Source organism: Takifugu flavidus, chromosome 11 (genome assembly GCF_003711565.1).
Source record: "Takifugu flavidus isolate HTHZ2018 chromosome 11, ASM371156v2, whole genome shotgun sequence".
NCBI classification, from domain to species: Eukaryota; Metazoa; Chordata; class Actinopteri; order Tetraodontiformes; family Tetraodontidae; genus Takifugu; species Takifugu flavidus.
In genome coordinates, this window is record NC_079530.1 from 6638586 (window position 1) to 6662283 (window position 23698).

Below are 23698 nucleotides of genomic sequence, written 5' to 3' on the forward strand. Positions count from 1 at the left end.
TGATGCACAGATGCCCAAAATAACCATATTATCCCAAAACTGAACATGCAAATTGGCCAGTTTATTGGATCTCTTGCAGAACATCCCCTCATCCTCCCCAAGTCTCCTTCCTCACCTCTTTGACTCTCCTTCTTCCCCTCTGCTCATCCCTCTGAAACCTGATAATCGGCCGGTACGTGCGTGCCACGCCGCTGCTTCCTAAGTAGCCTCAGCATCAGTCCATTCTGCCCTCTTAACTACTCGCCCTCTCCTTCCTCCCGTCTCTCTCCCTGTCTATGCTTTTAAGATGTTCGTAAAAGGAGGTCTTATTGACAAAACAATCGCTCGGCGAGGCTTAAACACTGCCTTTAAAGGGGCATTATTAAATTGCAGGCAGGAAGGGGAGGGGCGGCCAACAAGGGAAACCTGATGACCTTGCCATCGATTTTCACATCAGAGAAACGTTAGGAGAACTTAGCAAAGAGCTACTGGCTGCCGCCAGAGGAAGGTTTTATACGTAACTCTTCCAGATTCAGAGGAGCTTCGGCTAAATCTGGACCAAACCATGTTTTTCTGCACCTCAGATACTTCCAGGACATAAAATTCTGAGTTTATTCAATGTGGCTGGAATGTAGTTTATCATGAAAGACGTCACCTTAAGAAGCACTTCTTCTTCAGGATGTTTGCTGTACAGCAGGATTCCTGATAGCCAAACAACTGTTCACATTACGATCTTGGAGAAACTCCTCCAGGCTTATCTCCTTTCAGTTATTCAGGGTCATCAAAGATAATTTGCTGACATTGCTATGCTTTACGACAAAGTAAAGGGAACATTCATGCCCGTTCATTTAAAATAGTGCACCTATTTCTGTTGGGTGTTTACCATGTAGGTCCTAATTTGTTCCACCTCATTACCTCTGTGTAAATTTCAAAAAAGTAAACATTGGGAACGTGGTTTATCCTGTGTAACGGCCCATCACCGCACGGCTGTACGAACACTCCAGATGCGTTCATCCACTCATCCATTGTCACGTATGCATATTGTCTGTATTCTGCAGAGAACTTGCAGGTTATTATCCCGCATTCAGACACGTGCAAGTTCTCCGTTCAAATTGAGATTCCCCAGTGCTGCGTATTTCTGCCAATAATTCATGAGTGATCTGCACCCCTTGCCGGCCTTTAGCATTTTTATTTAATCTGCTGGGCTCTGCTGTGTGCTCCTTCATCAATAATACACACCGACATGTGTGTTAACACTTCAATGGCGCATGAGTGAGTGTGTGTAAGAGAGAGAGAAGGGGAGGGTCAGAAACCCTCAGATAGACCTAATGGGAGTGCAGGAAAAGCATATATTTATGATTATCATATGTGGCTGCAGCTATTTTTAGATTTTTCTCTGTTGGGACAACAAATATGGATAACCTGCTGTTCAGCCTAAAGCCAGTGCTGATGTATGGTGACATAGCTGCAGACGTGATTTTTATGTGTGTGTATACGTGTGCATGTGGTGTGTGCGTGCGTGCGTGCGTGTGTGTGTGTGTGTGTGTGTGTGTGTATGTGTGTGTGTGACCAGACAAGCCGACTCACATCTAGGGAAATTGACTTCACCAAATCAGTGGGTCAGGAGGTAACATCAGCAAGGGTTGCCATGGAGACACCCAATGACAGGTCTTCCGAACCAGCGCAACAATGCGCCTGTGAAATGGCAGTTCCCCTCAAGTAACCTCGCTTTACCTCTGCAATTGTCTCTCCTTTTAGCGCTTCTTTTTCATTTTGTCACTGCAAATTATTTATTCATTTTTTTGGGGGGGGGGGGGGGGTTTACTCAAAAACATGCCGACATATGCTTCTGGACACACACATACTGTACACACATACACACACAAAGTTGTAGAGCACAAAATGTGAGGGGGCAGCAGGATCCCAGCATGCAGGGTTTAGCAGCTAATACCCCTTAGATTAACCACCCCCGGTTCCCTCTTTTACACACATCTTCCACAAACCAAGATTAACCTCCCACGATTTACACAGTGTGTGTTGGTCATGCACAAATACCCACACACACACAGACACACACACCTTCGGGGTATGTTGGTATCGCCCTACCAATAAAAACAACAAACAGAGTGAAAGCACAGTCAGCCTTAAGTGACCAAGCAACTGTTCATATGACTCTCTGTGTGAAAGACACTCTCTCTCTCATACACACACACACACACCACACACACACAACTTGGCTTTATCTCAGCTGTAAGAATTGATCCCCCATGGATTTCAATGGGGTCACGTGATTTGATAACCTCTACAGGTTCCATGTGGGCCGAAGAGTTTTTTTTTCTTCAGTGTGCGTTTGTGTGTGTGTGTGTGTGTGTGTACTATTTGTGGCCAAGTCTAAAATGAATTCTCCATTAACTGATGTGCCACAGTCTAATCTAACGTCTCTCCGTCTCTAAGGCCTGAGATTGAACAATGGCTGAGAATTATGTTAACATCATTAGCTGGCTAGTAATGGGGATTTACTCCGTCTCATCTCATTCGCTCCCCTTCTCCTTATCTTCTTATTCTCCCTCTTCATCTATTTTTCACTTCATCTGCCTCTTTAACTCCCTCTCCTTTTACTTCTCGCCTTTGTGCATTCCTCGCGATCGCACCATCACCTGTGGTGAATGATTGATACTGTCAGGGATTATTTTAAGGCCTCTGAAGATCAAACACCCTCTTTCTGGACCTGGCCTCCATTACCAGGATTCCAGCCCCTTTAATTAGACATGGCTAATAATACTAAGCATGCGCTGATAGCCATCGCTCTGATAAGACTCCCAGCACAAGGACACAGAAGCTCTTTCTACTACAACTGAGCTACCTCAGGTTAAAATAGTTAGTGAGCTTCATATAAGATGTGTGCCAGTCAGACATGTGGCTAATTAACGGACTCACCTACCCTTCCTTTGCTAGGCTATGATCGCAAATGCAAAGGCTAAAGTGCACATTTGAGTTTGGGATGAGCTCTCCATTTTATCCATCTTAAAACATCAATTAAGAAGAGAAAATCTGCATTTGTTTATATTCACAAAGAGTGAATGGACGTTAAAGAAGACGTCAGTCTGAAACCAAATGTGCACTGCATTAAAAAGGTGCTAAAAAGGCACAATATGTCAGAGCTAAGTCTTGTAATTAGTCTGAGAGGACCAGCTTTTCGTTAAACATTCTGGTATAACAGGGAGAACATCCAGTAAAATCATTTTACTTGAATGGTAAATGATGTTATTGGATGTTTAGTTTGATTCTTAATTAAAATACTGATGTTCAGGCTCAGTTAGGCTGTTGATTTGGAAAAGCACTTCGGGCCATATCTTGGATGGATTGATCTAGGTGAGGATTATTCAGCGAGTGTGTGTGTGTGTGTGTCTGTGTGTGTGTGTGTGTTGGGGGGATAGCAGGAGGAGCGGCGGCATTAATTCCGATCATTAAGAACTTGGATCGCCTGAGGTTACTAACTCCTGAAATTGACTGCGCGTAAACTCTGCGAGGACTCACCAGTTGTTCACTTGCAGGATGGTGAGGCCCGTGTCTTGCGCCAGCTGCTTCTTCTGTTCCTCTGACGGGTACGGATGCTGGAGGAGAGAACGACAACATCCGTGAGAAAAGGCGGCCCGTCCCCTCTTCCAAACAAAGGCTTTAATGCGTCATTTCGGGACCAAACCCTGGTGTCAGAACACAGTTTACCCAGACGAAACCTGAGCGATGAGAGGCAGAAAATGAGATGTTCAGTGGTGCGTAGGTGTCACCGAGTGCCCGCCCGTCCCTCTGCCTGTCTGCACGTATGTATGAGCGTGTGCACGTTAACATGTCTCTCTCCCCATCGTTAATGAAATATGAAATCTTGTAATTAATGGCAGCCAAAAAGGCAAGCCAATTAGAAAGTTAAGTGAAGTGGAGAACCAGCTCTGGTAATTAGGCAGCCGCTTACACAAATGTATTCGCATTGATGCCCCGCCTTTCACCCCGCTGCATATGTAATCAGTGAGCTGGGAATATTGGTGTTAACCTGCTGGAATACACACAAGAGGATGTAAAAAGCTTTTGTTTTACTGCTGATTTTCTCTTTTCTGCATCTGGATAAAAGGGTTACGAGAGACGCTGCAGGAAGAGAGCAGCAGGATCATCAGTGCCTTCTAAAATCCCCGTTTTTCCTTTAAACACAGCCCTTTTTGACTTTATAATCAAAAAAATGAAGACCTGCATTTTAAGAAGATTCAGTTCTCATTTTATATGTTTCCTATAACGGTGTTTTTCAGCATTAAAAGTTCGTTAAATCTGCTTAATTTGGTCCCAAACATTTGAAATGTGTGACTCTGTGCAGCCGCTAAAGTAAAGACATGTTTAGATATATAGAATGAATAAAGCAGCCAAAACTTGGGGAGATTGTTGATTTGGTGGTGGGGGGGGGTCGCTGTTGCACGGAGCCTTGTTCATGGAGGACAATATGCCGTTCATGACAGAGACAAGACATTGACTGTGCTGGATGGCCATAAAAAAAGGATGAGAGAAGAGATGTTGAAAGGATCTTTCTATCTGAAAGCAAATTTAAATTAGAGTTATTTAAAACATCATGAACTCAGAATGTAAGTCCACAAGAGTTTAAAAAAATGATAGATGATCTTATTTTCTATTTCTTTACCTCGTGATGACCTAATATGGGCAGTATAGAATACTTTCATGCGGATGACAAAAGTGCACATTTAATAGTCAATCAGACGTGTAAAATCAGTGCGGCGCCAGAGTTTTTTTATTTTTTTTTTACGCTGCAGTTTTTCCAGGGCATAATGAACGGGATTGTCTTTAAAGCTAAGCCAGGGAGGAGGCCGATGGTTTCCCAGCCTGCTCTCGTCCATGTGATTGGTTGTGGGGACTGAGGACACAAGATAGATGAATCCATGCACATAGTTATAATTGCATTGTCGCCTCTGGCCAAATATGTGTCTGCACCTTTTTTGAGGGCGTGAGTGTGAACTGTCAGCCTTTTCCTGAGTTTGCGTGCGCACGAGCATCTACACCGGTAAACAGCATTAGCAAACAGCAATAGCCTTAAATCAAGACACCAGGAACAGAACATCTTTCTTCAGAGGCAGGATGTGGATGCGCAACCACTCTATGCTAACATGTTAGCCCTGCCCGCGTTAGCCTAATTCTTATCGAAGTTGATTGAAGATGAAAATTTGACTGTTTCCTTTTTGAACGCCACAGAGCTGTGGAGGCAGGAGTATCTGCCTTGTGATGCTGGAAGGCTGCGGCCATGCTAGCGGCCACGAAACAAGACAAATGCAGCCTGTTTCAGTGCTCAGAGAGACAGAGGCGTGAGAGACTGAACAACTGGTCACAAGAGGACAGACATGCACATGTCTGTTACAGAAACGCCGGTAGACAATAATAGAAACATGTAAAAAGGCTTTATAGCAATGAAAAATCCAAGAACATAAGAGAGAATGCATAAAACTAGTAAAAACCATTATCATCATCACCGCCGCCAATAATACATCAGTCGGATTGATTCAATTTGATAAACATAATATGAATTTTACAATACAGCAATGCTATTTTCAGTCATTCCGTTCCTTCTGTAGCATTTTACTGGTCCCAGAAATACAAAATTAACAGACATCAGAACGAGTTCTCCTATTTTTCGATTGACTAAATAAGCTCCCATATGTCAAAACACTGTGATTTAGCTTCTTTCCCAGCAACAAGTTACCCAATTTTAATATTATCTCGGCAGATTAAGAGTCTGCAAGGCTTTTGGCAGCGGGACAGTGGGTGGAGGGAGGGAAAGACACGGAGAGGAGAGCAATAACATGTTCTTTCAAAGAACAGATGGAAAGTTTCTGTGCATCCTTTCCTCCCTTCCCTCTTCCCTCCGCCTATCTTAATGATACGTCTTCGCCAAATATACAACTGCTTTCATGAGAATTTCCACTCTGCTCTCCGCCGAAGAGTCGGCGCTGAGCATGTGGGTGTGTGTGTGTTCGTGTTTGTGTGTGTTCGTGTTCGTGTGTGTGTGTGTTCGTGTTCGTGTGTGTGTTCGTGTGTGTGTGTTCCTTTTACTATAAGGCTTATCAGTCCTTTGTGTGTGTGTGTGTGTGTGTGTGTGTGTGTGTGCGTGCGTGCGTGCGTGCGTGCACGCGTGTGTTTCCAGATGTCTGTGTGGGTGTGGAAGAGAGCATCAGGAACATCCCCCTCCCTGTCTGACCATCTTCCTTTCTGACCCCCTAAGACAAGAACAAGAGCAGGATGGAGAGAAGAAGGGCTGAAAGGAGGAGAAGGGAAGAAGCCAGGAGTGTGTGTGTGTGTGTGTGTGTGTGTGTGTGTGTGTGTGTGTGTGTGTGTGTGTGTGGAGGGGGGGTAGATGGAAAATGATAGCAGGAGCCGCGGGGATTTAATGACGAGATAAGCGCATACGTACTCCCGGGGACCCGCTGTTCCTCCCTACCTAACCCTACCAAACTCTATCAGGGCTTCTTCAAAGGAGGATTTGATAGTAAAGTAGAAACACGGACAGGACATTTTTCGGATCGTTGGCCTCTCTTGCAACTTTCTGTCTGTGTAATCTTATAAACAGCAACATGAAAGCGAAGTAAAGACGTTCAAAAGAGGCTCAAGTCAGACATTTTTGTCGCCACACACTCCAACATGGTCACGTTTCATGTGTTAATTAAGTGTATATGTAACCAGCCGAATGTCTTTATCACTTTATGTGATTAACCGCCATCTGTCGGCCCTTTAGATGTTACCATTATGGGGTTATCGCTGCATATACTGTTATTTAAAGCCGCACATTCTAGGCATTCTCGCATCCTAATAAAAGAGCTCGCCACGCCACATTAGCTTGATAAAATTGCTGCCATAAAACATGATAGAGGGGGAATCCAAGGAGAATCATATGTTGTCTCAGAAAAAAAGGGGCCGTGACTCTGCAGATTCTGTGGATCAAGCACACGGGTGACTGTTTGAGTCAACTTACTGACTACAGATGGTTGAGGTTCGCCAGAAGGCGCAAACATGCAAGAGCGACGTGCAATTACTTTTTCCCTGGCTGGCTTCCTGTGATTTCCTTTAATTGGAATAAAGCAGAAAAAGAATCAGAAGAACTGCTCAGGTAAGAGGGCCATTAGGAATAGTCATTGACTTGCAAACCCAAGCGGAGGTACTAGTGAAAGGCCTTGACTAGCTGGTCCTCGTGCTAGTCTCAAGTCAATTCTCTCTGGAAAGCGAGGCGCTTATCAGGAATGCCTAACGGCTAATCCGCAGGCCTTTTTTGGCTGGAAGGGCAACAGAGTATCATCGTTAACACGCACACATGCACGCCCACAAACACACAGATTACTGGAAGTGCAGACTCGCCGTTGCCAGACATGTATGAGATTGCAGATTTGGAGCAAAGCACAGATGCCCAGAACCGCTCATCCAGACTTTAAAACAAGCGTTCTGAACGACAAGCTTCCTGTTCCTCAAACAACCTTCCAATTTAAAAAAAAAAAGTTGTCGCTTGTTGAATGGAATTTTCATCTGTGCGTGTGTGTGTGTGTGTGTGTGCTCATGTTGCAGAGCCGCAGCATTTCAAATTCCTTTCTGTGTAGGTGGCATCGACTGACATCCCTTTGACTTCATTAGGGAGCAGGGACCCGGCAACAAAACTGGCTTTGGGAGGATGGGGGAATAGAAAAGAGAGTCGGTGCAAACAAAAACAAAACAACAGGAGCAAGAAAAAAAAAGGCACCTCTAACCTAATTTCCTCTGATTCTTCAAATTCAAAATGAGCCAACTATGGGAGGAGAGTTTCAGCGTGCCTTCTGTAATGCCTGCACAAAATAAACAGCCCCCCCATCCTTGAGACGTATGGTGTTGGACTATGGTTAACCAACTCAAAGCCTGTAGCATGAATAATTCACCACCGCTTGTTTGAATTTTTTTTTTCTCTAAACCTTAATATATATGCACCAGAATGGAGAAGGCAACCCACTTTAAATCTCTCCATCGCTTCAGAATGTTAAGAAACATGAGTTTTGGCGCTTTTCCTTCATTAATGAGCATTTTCTCTCTCAAAAAAACAGCTTTTGTTGACTTAACGAAAGCTCGGCGCTCTTGCCTATGGCTGTAAGGTCCGTCTAGTTAGCTGCTGAAGCCGTTGTGAAAAGCACGCCATTAAAGTTTTAGCACAAAGTGGATTAGCCAATGTCCTGGACTTCTCAGCTATGATAATTGATTATTAGCATCATTCATTGTGTTTCTAAACCTCTCGGGGCCCACATGCAGAATATGAGCTGGCAGCCGCTCCTGGTGTGGTGGAGGGTCTAAACAATGATCCGTGCTTCACATTTGGATGGGTGTTCCCATTTCTGGATGTGTTCTCCAGCTTTAAAGAGCGTGCGCTGTTGGCCCAGTCCTAACGAGGTGTCGTATGTTGCGTTTATATAGGCAGAATCAAAAGAGCGAAGTCTTCTGATCCTGGTGGAACGCATCTTAAACTGTGTTGTGTCTGAGCACCAGCCCACTAACCGTGGAGGCGTGCCTCGCTAGCCCTCCTTATTTCAGCTCAGGGGAGGCTAAATTTATTAGGGGGGTTGATTTTGCCCAGCACCTGCTGTTGTGCTTCCCTCTGCACAATAAAAAGAAGGAGGTGCAGCGTGGTAGCTAGCCCTAACGGTAAGGGGTGCTCGTTGGACTGAGGCTGATGAGCTAGCGCTAATTCAGGGGGTTATTATGTAGTTTGCTGGACCACTAAACCTCTTTAAGCCCGTAATTACTGCCTATTTGAGTGAGGGGAGGCACTCCAAAGCAATTGGTATTGCACCAAGCAGCGCAATGAGCGGCAGCCACAGCTGGAGGAGGTGGGATGCCTCAGGGCTGCCAGGGATGGAGGGTGGGTAAATGGGGAGTAGGAGGGATCCACAAAAGCTCATCCCAGTCAGGTACCACAGACAGCTGAGAGAAAACAGCATGATGCCCCTCAGAGCAGCAGCTTGCTAGCGCTGTGAGCCACAGCGCTCGGAGCTAGTGTTCTAGCGGTGATCTATGGGCTTAAAAACAATTTTTCTCTAGTTGCGCACGATGATACAGAGAGCTTGTTACAGACGTCTGCAGAGAAGCAGCGTGGGAGAGCTCAGAGCAACTCAAAACTATTAGAGTGTGGATCTGTGTGTGCGCGCGTGCGTGTGACAATGTGATGATGCTGTGTTACGAAAGGAAAGGGGCTTTTTCTGTGACACACAAGAGGGAATCGTACACTCCAAGAGCACCGTGACCTCATGGGAATCCGTTTCATTTCACCTGACTTCCAAGGAAATTTGTCTTTACATAATGCTACTGAAATCTGATCACTTTGAGGAAGCAATTTGGGGACCACAGAATGTTCTAATAACCCTGGCGATATTATTATGTTATTATCATAATTACCCTTTTGCCCCCAACGTTTTAATTAGAAACTCCACCCTTGGCCCCTCTGGATTGGGGGGGGGGGGGGGGGGGTGTTGAAACTAGGTAAGGGTGTTTCACAATTGCTCCCTTATGCTTGAGAATGACATGCATGAAAGGGAAGGAGGACAGTTTGTGCTATTAGATGATAAAAAGTATCACTCCACGCTGTTATTCAAAGCGCTGCTCAGGATCCCTGCCTCCTTCCTCTCATTCCTCCATCTTCATATCTTTGTCACCCGTCTCCACCTCCGCCGACCCTCTGTTCTATATTTAGAATTTTTCTTAACTATCTTCGCTGCTGCCTTTACTCCCCTCTTTCCTTCCACCTCCACTTAGCTCCTGTCTTTCCTGTTGCCTCTTGTCTGCAGTTTTAACCCGCTCCTCTTTCTTCCCTCCAGCTTCCTCCTCCTTCTCTCTCTGTCTCATTGTCTTCGGCGGTGCGGGGTCTTCTCCATCAGTGCACCCCGTTTACAAATCAATGACCTAATCTGTCGAAACAAACAAGTGAGCAGCGCTCTCGGCCTCATCCCCTTCCTCTCTTGTCCTGAAGATGTCACACAGAGAGCAGAGTGATAGAAAAAGCATGTGAAAAGTGAGAAAAAGGAAGGTGTGTGTGCACTGGTGTGGGTTTTCCCACCACAGCTTCTATGCAAGTCCTCAGTTCAGTCCGAGTCCTCTTGATCTATTGCCTCTCTGCATTCACCACCTGGTTGACTAGCTATGATTAATTCACCTCACTGGACACACACACACACAACGTGCAAGCAGACATGTGTGTTTATATGCGTCATAGGTGCACACACACCTGTCTACGCTGTTCCGCAGGGGCACTTTGGGTCAGCTCACCAGTCCGTGCCTCCGATAGCTGCTGCCTCTGTGAGTCTCACACAGTTCGGTGCAGAAAAGCCCCAATTACGACATTATGTGAGAGGGACGCGCAACGTCATGAGTTATGGGTGGATGTTTCATCTATAAATCATAGCTCTCTTCATTTGCAACCGCCAAAGTGCACCAATATTGCTGCCGTATCATGGTTCGAGGCCATTAACGTGTACGGCAACACAGCTGTGCTCGAGAGAGGAAAAAGGGAGAGTTATGGAGATTGGGTGGGTGGAGGGGGGGGGTGTTAGAAAGGCAGAGGGCATTAACTCTTAGAGGATAGTCAACCTTTATGGAGTGTTTTGTCTGGGAGGGAGACAGAGTGTAAGAAAAAGGGAGACGGTTCATGCATAAAGAGCATACGGTGGGGGGGGGGGGACTGAACTGATAAATTAGTTCAGCCAATGTGCAGACTGATTACCAGAATGGCAAAGCCACAAGACCCACACACACACGCGCGCACACACGCTAAATGTACACTATCTAGGGCAGCCTGCTGCAGTTGCTGTAAGTAAAAGGTATCGAGCTGCTGACTCCAGCCCAAAAATGATCCCACAATCCTCTGGATCACCAAATACAGCCTAATGGATAATGGCTAACAGCTAGTGCTAATGTGATTTCACACTTAACAGATTTAATATATCACTGGCTGAACAAACTCATGCTATGCAAAGAATCTCTGCTCAAGTCTGTTTCTTAGACGATGCTCTGATGCTCCACTTGTAAAACTAAAAGGGGGGACATTTAAAGTTATAGCACTTGAAATGCATGAAATGAAGGCTGGCATAGCAAACATTGCTAATCTTTATAGGCTGGATGGAATTATTCCATCAACACGACCACAGACATATGACAGTATTTTCCTCCAAGACCTGCCACACACTCCTCAGTAAATACCACAGGGATGGTGGGAAACTCCACACCCCACCCAAGCACTGACGTGACGACTGTGGCCTCCTCAATGTGCGCGGGTGTGCGCGCACGTAGGTATACGTGTTTACATCTGATTGCATTTGCATGTGTCCTAAGCTTCAGAGAGGGCCCCTTCTTTGGATTTGCAAATCATCATAAACTGATTATAGAGAGCCAAACCATGAATGATTTCACATTATTTATAGTTATTTGGCTTCTGACTATGTATAAGGCAAACGCCACAGCACGTGCACACTCACACACATAAGTGTACTTATCACACACAGCTGATAATGAGAAATAGAACTTGTGTGTAACGCTCTTTTGGTATGAAACCATCAATCATAACGTACAACAGTGAAGCCAGACGCTGATAGTTTCCCAAATATGAAATTATATTAGGGTTGGGGGAGGGGACAAGGACAGAGGAAGGACAGCAAAGCAATAAAAAGCGGACGACGCGGGGATGTGATGATTAAAAATCCTCATAAGTCAACGCTAAATCTGTGGTATAGTTACATATAAAAACGCTCTGGCTAGGCTAGTACAGATATGAGACATGTAGGTATAAGGGTGAGGTATATTACCGGGCTACTGGCTGACTTTAAGGGTCTGTAAAGTTCTCACTTTCTCAAGTAAATGCACAGACAACCCCGTTAGCAAGCCAAGATCAACACTATAACACACACGTACACAGGCTACCACCACAGCAGACATCTTAGAGAGGTTCAAAGGTTGCATGAATTAAATGTTTACTGGCCTGGAGGGATTTTAAAATCAGGAGTAAAACAATACAAGGAGAGAAGAGAAATAGGAGAAAAGCTAACAGGGATGAATTGATATTTAGGCATTAAACAGGTCTCAAGAGTCATTTTCTTAGGGTGTACGTCCACCTTTGTGAGTTCCTGCCACAACGGCCTCTGAAGTGGAGTCTCCAAACAACAAATACAACATTTCTTTACTAAAGTTGGACCTTCTGACAGCTCCCAATGTGTTTTCTCCATCTACTGTAGCCCTCTACCCATCTATTCACCTCCTCCTCCATCCATCACCTCACACATCAATCATGAAACAGATGGCCTTTCAGGAGTCTGGACTGATGGCTTCCCTGTGCCCCGGCCATACTCCCCCCACAGCTCCCCCTTTCCATCAACACCTGCAGAAACCCACATAGCACACATATTAAGAAACACCCCCACCACGTGGTCCAGTCTTCTGCCATCTCCTACAACTGCCCCGGACCACCATTAACTCCCATCAACTCTTCCCGGGACGTCCTTTTCCGATCTGGACTATAAAAAAAACACCCAAGTCCTCATGAGAAGGTCAGAAAGTAGAAGGTCTCCATATCAGTGAGGTTCCATTCACAAAGAGAAGACCCCCAAACAGAGCTGTCTGCCATTGGTCCCTGGGGCCTGTCAAGAGGGATAATTGATGATGTTTTCATTACAAGGTGTGGGGTAACGTGGGGGTTGGGGCACAGTATGAGTGTGTGTGCATGTGTGTGTGTGTGTGGGTGTTGTGGGGGTGGGCAGGTTGACTCAGCTGCCTCCTCTTTGACCACTTCAGCAACGCTCTGGACAAACCTTTTCTTAGACTAACACAAAGGCACAAAAGGAGTCAAAAACAAATCCCGGCCTGTCAGGACAGAATAAAATCCATTTCCAAAGGCAAAACTGTTGGAACCTGTCACCGAAGACGCTGATCCCAAATCAGTGTCACGCCGTCCCTTTGGCAGATCCGACCGTCGTCTCTTATGACTTCTTTGAAATCATGACGCAGTGGCGCCGGAGATTCTGACCATCGCTCAGATTGAATTAGGACCTAATAGGAGACACCAGGCCACAAGGACCACGACATTACCACAGCGTCTGAACCGACAATGCACCCTTTTTATGAATAAACTAATAAAAGCATAAAAATTCAAAGATGTTTCCCAAAAAAGGCCTGACTCCTCGCATCAGAATTATTCACAGGCGCCCCGGCGACTTGAACAATCAACAGAAATTAGCTTTCATGAGAAACTTCATTTGTGCAGTGGATAGCTAAGACAAACAAGTGTGACAACAATCGCAGGACGCCCATAGATAAAGGCCAGAAACCCGTTCAGCCGCGAGAGCCGCAGTTCGGGGCTACATCCGACCTCTTCTTACAGATTACAGAGCAAATAAACTGTAATTTCAGTCAGATCCACCATGCGATGAGCGACGCTTGACACATGCTAGCCCCGTTATCAATTCATTGGGTTATTAATTAGGAAAGTCCCCACATTTCTTCCTTAAGCAAGAGTGGAAAAAGGCCAACATTGTTGATCAAATGGAGGACAGACAGTGTTTGAGGAGGCCTCATAAGTTCTTTGTGAGTCAAACATGTCATGTGAGAAGAAGCTCTGGATCGCTGCCATTTTACCTCAGTTTTTGCTGCTAGCATCAGGCTAAGTGCTAGCTGGCTACCCATCTGAGTTGTCTGGGTCAAGCAGTTTCTAATTAGCATTTTTTACAATTGCTGAATAAAAATGACCAAAATATCAACCGTCCAGACATTCAGATTCAAGTGCAACAAAAATCTTGACTTTCATTATTGAAGAGTGTTTGAATTTCATGCCATCCGTCATAATATACCCCCCCACAGACCCACTCTGGATCCCCCAAACCTTTGGGTTTACTACAGTCATGTCACCAGGCCTCCTTCCCCAGCGTAGAAATGAATTATACTGCCTCTTCACACCTGTTTCTGTTCAAAAATCCTGCTGAAAGCTGTTGCGTTGCACAAAAGAGGTAAAAGAAAAACCTGAAAAGTGTGGCTGCGCTCCCCCAGCTAGGCTACATCTGCGAATACAAGCGGTTAAATTAGCCTCTAATTGTATTAACAGGGGATTATGCCTGCCAGTTGGTTTTATAGTCGGTCTCTCTCACTGTACATTTTATACGTTTTAAGAGGAGAAAAGAAGGGGAAAGCAGTTCATTGAGGGTTTGCGGGTTGGTTTCTTTTACGAGCTGTGATCACGGCTGCCCCTCGTTACGCCGAGCCTGTGTACAAATAGGTGGGGAGGAGCGTCAGAACGAGAGAGTAGGTGATAATGTGCATGAGGGTGTGTGTCCCCGTCTGCCAGTGTTAGCATTCCAAGTGCCAAAAGTCCTTTTTTTCGACGCCCGTGCCGCAGTTTGGCGAGGCAACGATCTATACGGGAAAGGGTGCATAGACGCGAGGAGGTGGGGGTGAGTTGTAATTACTCCATCACATAATTTCACAAATTGCCTTTTCATAGGAGATTGAAGAGCGGTGCGCAGGGCGCTTTGGGTATTTCAGGCCTGAGCTTTCATTTACCACTCATTTCTTGTTAAATTAAAGAAGAAAATACCACTTTTGCTTTGGGAGGGGCAGGTAGGATGGCGAAACGCAGGAGGTCAGGCAAATAACTGTTTATTTTCCCCCCCACACACACACACACTCACACTCACGCATGTTTTTAGTATGATATTTGCGTCCCTCAGTGATGCGACAGCCACAGTTCTGATGGGACCGGGCCCTAAAGGCACCGCTGGGTGTCGTTCTCAGTCATTTGCGACCTGTCATCAAACCATTGTTCCCTCCGTGGCAGCGCCGAGCTCTGACCCCGGCGACCGCCGGGTCGGCGGTCTATTGGGAAAACAAACGGCGGTGACCGCGGTAAACACGACGGCGTCCGCTTCAGATTCAGCCCCGCGCGAGCAGCCTTAATTTGACGGAGATGCAGAAATGTCGTCAAAACAGCCCTTAAAATCCATGTGAATGCCACGTAGCAAATGCAGCCTGCTGAAGCGCTCGCAGCCTCGGTTCACCACCCACCTTCCCCTTCCGCTTCGGTACAATGGGAGCTCCCCTGAGGGTACAAGTGTGAGGGCGAACTGCAGACAATGCACAAAGGTGGGCAGCCACAGCTTTCATTCTCCATTTTTTTACCCCTTTTCTGTCCCGCTATCCTGAATCCTTATCGTCAGTGAATCACAGAGAATCTGTGCTCGTATACGTTTGAGCGCATACGTTTCCGTGCCTAATCAGCACGTTTGTGCTCCACCTGCTGATGATGACGGTGCAGCTGAGCCTTCATCAGCTGGTCATGTGACCACCAACCTGCCGCCGGTGGGAGAGATGCCGTAAATGTATAAACACGCAGATGCTGAACGTTTCTATATAAATAGAGAAACTATATTTCTGTGCTGCTAATCTGAATTTGATTATAATTGATCTAATATTCCAGGGTTTTTCAGATCTGCTGCCCTCCTTTAGACAGGGTTAGCTTAATAGTGTGATTACAGATGTGCTGGGTCTCAGTTGCTTTTCTTTTCCTCTGATAGAGGGAGCTCCTTCATCTCATTCTTCACCTCCTCACCCTCTCTTTCTTGTCTTATCCCTCACCCCCTCCACACTCACCTACATCCTCCCCTCTGTCTGAGAGCTAAGAGAGCAGAAACCTCAAATAAGAACAACTTCACGGTGTAATATGACACAATGTGTGTGTGTGTGTGCGCGCGTGTCTGAGACAGGATGAGTGTATGTTTCAAACACCTTTCCTCTGTACCCCTGAAGGTTTCAGAGGGTGTATGTGTTGAGGTCAGGGAGTTGGAAGAGAGGCTATAGTGGGCGTGCTTGCTAGCGCACGTGTGTGTGTGTGTGTGTGTGTCGTGGGGGTGTTTCGTTTGGTTGATCAGGGTCAGATGGAAGGAGGAAAGAATAAAGAGAAAGTGGAAGAAAGCTCTGGGGAATAATACCCCATGTATCTACATTCTGCACTTTTGTACACGCAATAAAAGAAGTTAATGCAGTTGGAATTCCGTTTCAACACATGCTGGAATCCAGATCCTACGAGGTCTTTTCCATAGGAAGGCTCCAGCAAACGAATCCCAGTGAAAACAACAAGAGTCTTAAACGCTGTTTGCTAACTGACTGCGCGCTAAAAAAGAAATCCCGAAGCTGCCGGAGCTTTAAGCAGAGTCGCATTTAAACCTCATGTCCTTGTACATCACAAACAATTCAATTTACGGCCACTCAGATGAGCAAAAAAAGAAGAAATCTGAGTTAAATCATCTCATATGGCGCCTCGGCGTCTTCCATTCTCCCCCCATCTTATTTCCCACCAAACACTTGGAGATGCATTGAATTGAAGAGACGTACAGCCAAACCACAAGCCTCCGCAGCATTCTAGGAATCTGTTAAATAATGACAGGTTTGTTCTTAATAAGGTTCATCTGTGCATCTGCAGCCATGGCCAGAGGCAGCAGATTACACTGCTGCTTTGAAGTCTCCCTCGTATGAAGATGGATGCATTGTGTCAGGGTGGGGGGGTGCATGAGTGTCACTGGATGTGTCAGCGCGGCACAAAGTGTGTAAATACACACCAACATTGTGTGTGGAGCAGGAGAGCAGAAGCCTGTGGCTGCACATGTGATATAAAGACTCACTGTTAGGTGCTGGAAGAGCCATGCCCTCATGATGTTGGTGGCCACCTTTGGAAAGATCCCTCGCTTCTTGTTGTGCTTCTTCTCTTTTTCTGGGTCATCGTCGTCCCCCGTGCTCGGCGAGGCCACGCTGTTGTCCAGGCCGTCGCCTGTCACATGACGATAAACAGGAAGAGACAGCGGCGATCAGACTCACAGTTTGTTTACTTCCTGCATTCGCTGCGCTCCGGCAATCAAAGGGAATAAATGCGATTTTCGGAGGAATTCTGGGGGCTTTGTATGCAAAGACGGAGGGGTATAGAGTGGCAACAATGGCGAGCGGAGAATGGCTGGAAAACAGCACCTCATAAATGCATTCATTTTTAATATATTTATAAATAACCCTGCCTTTCATTTCCCCCATCCCCGCCACCCCGCCACTGGAAAACACAGCAAGGCGCTTGCGTCTCTCTACCAGGAAAATGCGGGAGAACGGGAGCACAAAGGACTTGTAAGGTCGCATTTCCCCTCTATCCCATCCGAGCTGGCGCAGAATTGAAAATGACAGAGAGATTTAGTCTTTATTATCCTGAGGGGAAAATAGTTATTGAAGCATCGCCCCGGCGCATTCTGCCATTTTACCTGAGGTGGAAAGAGTAACACGGCACTACAAAAGGGGAGGCTGCGAGGGGGGGCTAGGCGGAAAATAAAAGCAAAATAGGTGGAAAAGGGGAAGTCAGAGGCACAAACAGCGCTAACAAAGCTAGCTGCTTTTCATAACAATGGCGTCATGGCTGCTTACAGCAACCTGTAGGGCTTTGATAAGACTCTATTAAGGCCAGTTAACCTCACCTGAGGGGAACACTGGGACAGCTTAGAGTACTGGAGCAGCGAGAGGAAAAGTGAAAAGAGGGATTCAGAATCAATGCGAAGCCACACACACGCGCGCGCATACACACACGCCTTGCAAGCGTTCAAAAATACCCAATTACTGTATGCATTCTATACCGATGAGTGAAAGGGGCCCTTTCCGTCTGCGAACAGCTTAATTGTTATTATTCAAAAGTGCGATCCACTCTCAATGAAGATGATCATAAAAGAAACATGAGGCGCAATAAACAAGTAGCACCCTCGCTAGTTAAAATTTCAGCTGCTGACGCCTGACTTTCGTCCCGGCGCTGAGCGGCTGGCTGAAAACGGGGAAAAGGAAAATGGGAAAACAAGGAAAAATGCCAGAGCACTGCGCAGAATTGAGCCCAGTTATTTATTGATAACACACAAAGCGCGTCTGAAGCTCCTCAGTCTATTCACCACAGCGGGAGAAGATAACCGCCTTCAAACAGGCTGGTAGTGCTCTAACTTGCAGGGGGTGACAACCAGCACCTAGCTAAACCCTGAGCCCCGATTCATCGATAATTAATGGGGATATTGGCGCTAATCCGGTTGGAGATGACTTTTTTCCAGGCTGCCACATCAATGGAATAATCAAGGGCCTAAAACCCAGGCCTTTGCTCCCCATTACCTCAGGCAAAAGAATTCCTGAAAGTATGCCTGGAGGGCACCTGAATTATATACACCATTAGGAGAGAGAGGCTCGCAATGATCCATACGAAACAACACTGTTGGCTACCTCTCACTCCGCCTCCACTCGCTCTTTCTCTCTCTCTCTTTCGCCGACTGTTCTGGCAGACGGCGATACATATGCACATGTAGCAAAGGCTTTCTAATGAACCTCCCTGGAAGTAGAGGTGATAGTCTTGCAGGGTGGGGGAGGGACAGAACAAGGGCTTATCCTTTCATAGGGACTAATGTAAATACCCCCCCTGCGCACGGAGACATCACTGAGGGAGTAGCAACCTTCTATAAGTCACTAGCCATCGCCGATTTCTTCCACAACAAAGTCCCTTGATGAATCTGCTCTTTCTTTTGTCAAGAGACGCCACATCTGCAGCATCCAGGCCTGAGCCTGTGTAAATACACCCTCTTGTTACCAGCTTCAGTTCCATCATTAGCCTGAGACAGCGCAGTCTGGGCTTAACGAGCGAGATTTTGCTGTTTCGGGGGCTAAACTACGCCCACCGCTCCTCGTCTCCCTCCCTCGTTCCCGTCTGCACATCTCTGCTGGAACAGAGGAGGTGAGCCGAGCCGAGACCCTGTAATCTAAGACCAGATTTTCATTGGAAGCAAATGCTTTCAATCCGTGGTAAAGACCGGCTCATGTTCAGCAAAGCCTACAATAACAAACCCAGGGGCTCGTCCCATGCGAGTTCGTGAAAGAGAAGCAAATGGCCAAAGCATGGGCTCAGATGTGGCGTGAGCGAGGGAGCAAGAAGGAAAGAGAAGAAAGAAAAGAACTGGTAATGATTTGGTATTATTGAATGAATGAATAATTTGGTCATTTTCCCGTCTGCTCATTTTTCATGATGTTGTACTGTTCATTTTTAGAATAATAGAAGGAAAAAGAATTGCTTTGATCCCGATCTAACAAGGTTTGTCCAGTCTTTTCTCCTCTCCCAGTACATTTGAGCAGGTCTGACCCATAGGCACCCGAGTTTACCTGAAGGGTGAAAAGGAAGGAGAGCTGCAGACGGGCTGTCAATTTTATTGGCATTTCCATTTTCACTGCAATTTGATGCCAATTGCCCCTGTGAGGTCTGGGGCTAATTTCTGCATTTGTTCTAGCCCAAGAGATGGTGCAAGAGATGGGAGGAGATGACAGAGAAGCTGTCTGGCTGAGGAAGAGCGAGCCGGGAAAGGTGTCAGAGCCACGTCTGGCATCCATGTTAGGGATAAAGTGAAACAGCCTGAGAGAGGGATGCTGGGAAAAAGAACAAAGTATATAAAAGAGAAAAAAATCAGAAATGTTCGAGGGCACAGAGAGAGAGAGGGGGGATGAATATTCAGTGAGGCCACGAAGGAGGAAATGGAGGAAAAGAAAATAATAGAGTGAGTTAATCAGTTGAAAGAACTCAGACACAGTATAGCCAGTCAGACCAAATAAGTGGGAGGGGCCTTAGCTGTGGCTATTTTCATGTACAAGATTTAGCCAACAGGTACTCTCGACTCTGTGCACCAGCTAAGCTACAGAGCCACTACAACACGTATATATTAATCACATCTGTCACTAGGCCTTTTATTCAGCCAGTACACAGTCCGTAACATCGGTAGCAAGGCAGCACGTAGGTTAGTCAACCAATGATCCAGCCACAGACCACCAGGTTCATTAACAGCATTAGCGGGCCTACAGCAGCTAAGCTAGCAAGCTTCAGTTTCCCTGCCAGCGAGAGCTACAGGAACAACTTTAGGCCTGGTCCGCTGATTAGCCATGACAACATTTCTGCAGCTACTAGTTAGTGGCTGGGGGGTGGGGGCTGAATCAATACAAGACGGTGGGGGTGCATGTTCGTATAGGAGGGAAGCATGCATGCATGGGTGTGCATTCGTCTGTATGTGTCTGTCTCTGCCTTTCTTTATGCATGTGTGTTTCCAGCCAGCGGAGCTCTGAATGTCGTACGCCTTTGTGCATGTGTGTGTGTCTGTGTGAGTGTGTGTTGCAATTAGGGAGCAGGCCAGTGACTGGAAGGAGCCAGGGGCAGTTGAAATGCCCCGGGGCCAACCAAGGGAAGGAATATTTTATCAGTCCCCACACACGCTGTACACAAAATACACACTCCTGCACCAACACACACATACATTTAAGCAAACAGATAATGATGTAAAAACTAGGTTAGCTTTCTTTATGCATTTGGAGTAGACTGGCTAGCATTAGCCAAATAGAAATGCTCATTCAGCTTCAATAGTCTTTTTAAAGCCACTCGAACGTCAACTTCCTTGTTACTTCATTATTTTGCCCTCGTTCCCTCTGACTGCTGAAGTGTGTGTTTAGAGTTGTACATTGCTTAATTTTCTTCCCATTGCTTGCCTGTTCTTTTCTTTGCTCTTCCTCTAAACATAAATCCACAAGTCATCGTGAAATGCAACCTCAGTATTTTTATATACTACCCCTTGGTTCAGTTGTAACAATGATCTTTCCCTTGGATCTCTTTCTCACAGCTGTACGTTCGTGTCTTGAGGCATACCTTGACATTATCAAGCCGTATCTAGGCTAATCTGTTACGATCTGATTAAACCATCTCTGGGTGTAACGCGGAGATTGGTGTGACCCGGCCCCTCCAAGCAGGCAAATGTGCCACGCTAAGGTGTCAGCCATTTTTCTGCCGCCTGGCAAATTAGCAGCCAGAGATTCCGAATCAGTCATCTGCACACAGCAGTCGGACACCACCGTTCTAACGCACGGCCAAAGAATAACCACATTCAGTTCCCGAAGAATATCATCACAGGAACACAGCAGGAATAAGGCTTCTGAATATTAGCTTTGTGCCAGATGTCACGAGCAGCATCATGTGTGAGGAATCAAGATGGGTTTTTTTTCTTTTTTTGAAGGATACTGTAAGGTTTCTTTAAGCTTTCCTGGGTCACAAATTGCCTGGGAAGCAGTTTATGACACCACATGTATTCCATGAGCTATTTTGTTATTGTCAAAGAAAGAGTATGTCTTTCATTGTGAGTGCGACCCGGAGCTGATCTCTCATGGGCCACTCCTAGTGTTTCACACCCCAGAAAGCTCACATGACCCCGTGTTGGCTGCCGAGGCCAGTCCCAGGCCTCCGGGAGCTGCTATCCTCTTCCACTCGGAACACATAGACCTGATATTGGCCGGGAAATGAAAAAAAAAACATACCTTCACATATAGTACATCAAAACATGATATAGATGGCACGCACATCCACCGAAGTGCCCTCCTGGTCACACTTCAAAAACTCACACACACACACACACATTCTTTGCACACATGCACATACATCGCATTCCCAGAAATCCTTAGAGAGGTAAAGGCAGGCTCACAAGAGGGGGGAGAGGAGAAAAAAGCAGCACTTATTGTATTCAAGCCATTCATACACACCAGATTCTGAGAGGGGGTTGCAGGCAGGAGGGGGTTCCCTTTGCATGGCACTGGAGGCCCTTCCCACCTGCAAATATTTTGGACATCCAGGAATTCTTTGCACGTTCCCGACCAGAGGGGAGACATTTCCAAAACATCTGAACTTTTGCTGAATCAAAATCAGATTCCCACTCGAACACGATCACTTCGAGGCGTCTTACTCTAAAGGAACGTGCGCGCACACGCGCACTCGCCTCAGTACAAGCCCCTCTCTGTGGCCGGTGCTGTTTCTCCTCCCTTTATTTGGAGCGACACAGAGAAATCCCCTCAACTATTCGGCGGATAATGACATGCGCTGTCGACAAAACAAAACGACCAGTCTAGACGTCCCTTCCTGTCTTTGCCAGAGACACATTTTCCTATTTCCAGATCTTTGCTCACAACTGCAGCGTATGCACTCGGATCACCGAAAGAGCAGATTAATCTCGGCAAAACACCGAAAACAACAAGCAAAATGGATCCGATGGCGGGAAAAAGTTGAAGGAAAAGAAGTCTTTCAAGTACAGCAAACAGGAGAGCAAAGTAAAGGCTTCCGCGTGATCAAAGACTTCTATTGGAGTAATTACCATAAATAAGAAATACGTTTTTAATAAGAAAGATATGGGATGATGACAGTTTTGTGGATCTGCCCTGACAGATTCAATAATTACAGTCACGGCTGAGGTTCCTGCACAGGTTATTTGTAATTAAGGCACGCTGGAGTCTTCTTGTTATGAGGATCCCAGCAAAGTTTGGAGTCATTATTTCATTTACGGTGATTTGATGAGGAGGAAATCAGGAAGCTGGAGACAAAGGGCGTGTTTAGCTAATAACAAAAGATTAAAAACACAGAGACAGGGCAAAATATTTAGGAGTTAATTAAAAGCCAAAGCGAGGGGTTTTTGAGCTTCAGCTGGATTTTGCTGCAGGGTTTGGAGCACACTGTGCCAACACGCACGGCTTTTCCAGGTGTGATGTCAAGTCAAACCAGTGAATTACTCAGACGCGCAATAAACAACATGACAACATCATCACAGACGCGCAGACTTCTCTCAGCGGTGGGATGGAGTCCTTTAGAAAACATTGACTTTTGTTAGCGGCCATTGTGGAGAGTTCTTAGGGGTGAGGCCCATCCACTGCTGAGAGAGGGGGGGCGGGGGGTGGGGGGTGGAAACAGGCCTGTTGACATAGCCATAGGTGATGGCAAAAATGTCAGTGTAAATGTGACTGCTCTCTCTGTGCCATTTTCCCATAAAGGGTCATCACCACAGGCTGCCTGACACGCTGGAAAGCGCCTCCAGCGTGGGGCACCGTCACGACATTACACTCCAGTATGCTTCGGCGCGGAGACACACACACACACACACGCACGCACAGTCGTGCACACTCGCAGCAGCCGCCCTTTAATCCCACTTCCAGATCAGTCAGAAGAAAAAGAACGAGGGGAAAGAGACAGAGCGGACAGACTGCAATGAAAGTGTGGGTCCTTTCATGTTGAGCACTTTTGCTGTGTGACTATTGATTTTTCCCCTCTTGCTTTTGCGCTGTTGTTTTCTTTTTTCTAACCTGAATACAGAAGGCCAGGCTCAGTTCAAACGGGTGCAGTCATGAGGCGGCCTACACACACACACACACACACACACACAGGCAGGGGCGTGTGCGTGCTAAAATCCTGCTTCTTCTGCTGCTTCATCACTCTCAGCTCCAACTTTCTCAGTTCGTTTCAACACTTTTTATTGGTGGGGTTTCCGTAAAACTCAGCACTTGCATGGAGAGTAAGAGTCACACCGACTGGAAGATGAGCGAAAGAGGGGGGAGGGACGGCAGAGAGGACAAGGACTATCACAAAAGCGAAGAGCACTTAACAGCACAATAGCACGGCGGCCCTTTCCAAAAGTCAGCTGATGGGCTGAGGGGTGTTCAGAAATCCTTCAGAGCAGAAACGAGACAAAGAGACGGGACTTTCCACCAAACCAAAAGGAAAACACATCCCATTTGAACTTTGTCACAAATTCACACTGTAGCAAATAAGATAAAACAGAAATCTCTGCTGGCAGTA

The 23698-nt window shown here is 46.3% G+C and overlaps 1 protein-coding gene across 3 annotated transcripts in view; it reads right to left on the bottom strand.

The window, feature by feature from the left end:
- The window catches only part of meis1b (Meis homeobox 1 b), a 61274-nt gene that overhangs the window by 15096 nt on the left and 22480 nt on the right, over positions 1–23698 (bottom strand). For all 3 annotated transcript variants that reach the window (XM_057047213.1, XM_057047211.1, XM_057047212.1), the window contains exons 8-9: positions 16683–16828; positions 3517–3593 (exon numbers count right to left, since the gene is read on the bottom strand). In XM_057047213.1, the coding sequence (XP_056903193.1) occupies positions 3517–3593; positions 16683–16828 (223 nt within the window). The remainder of the gene's footprint in view (positions 1–3516; positions 3594–16682; positions 16829–23698) is intronic.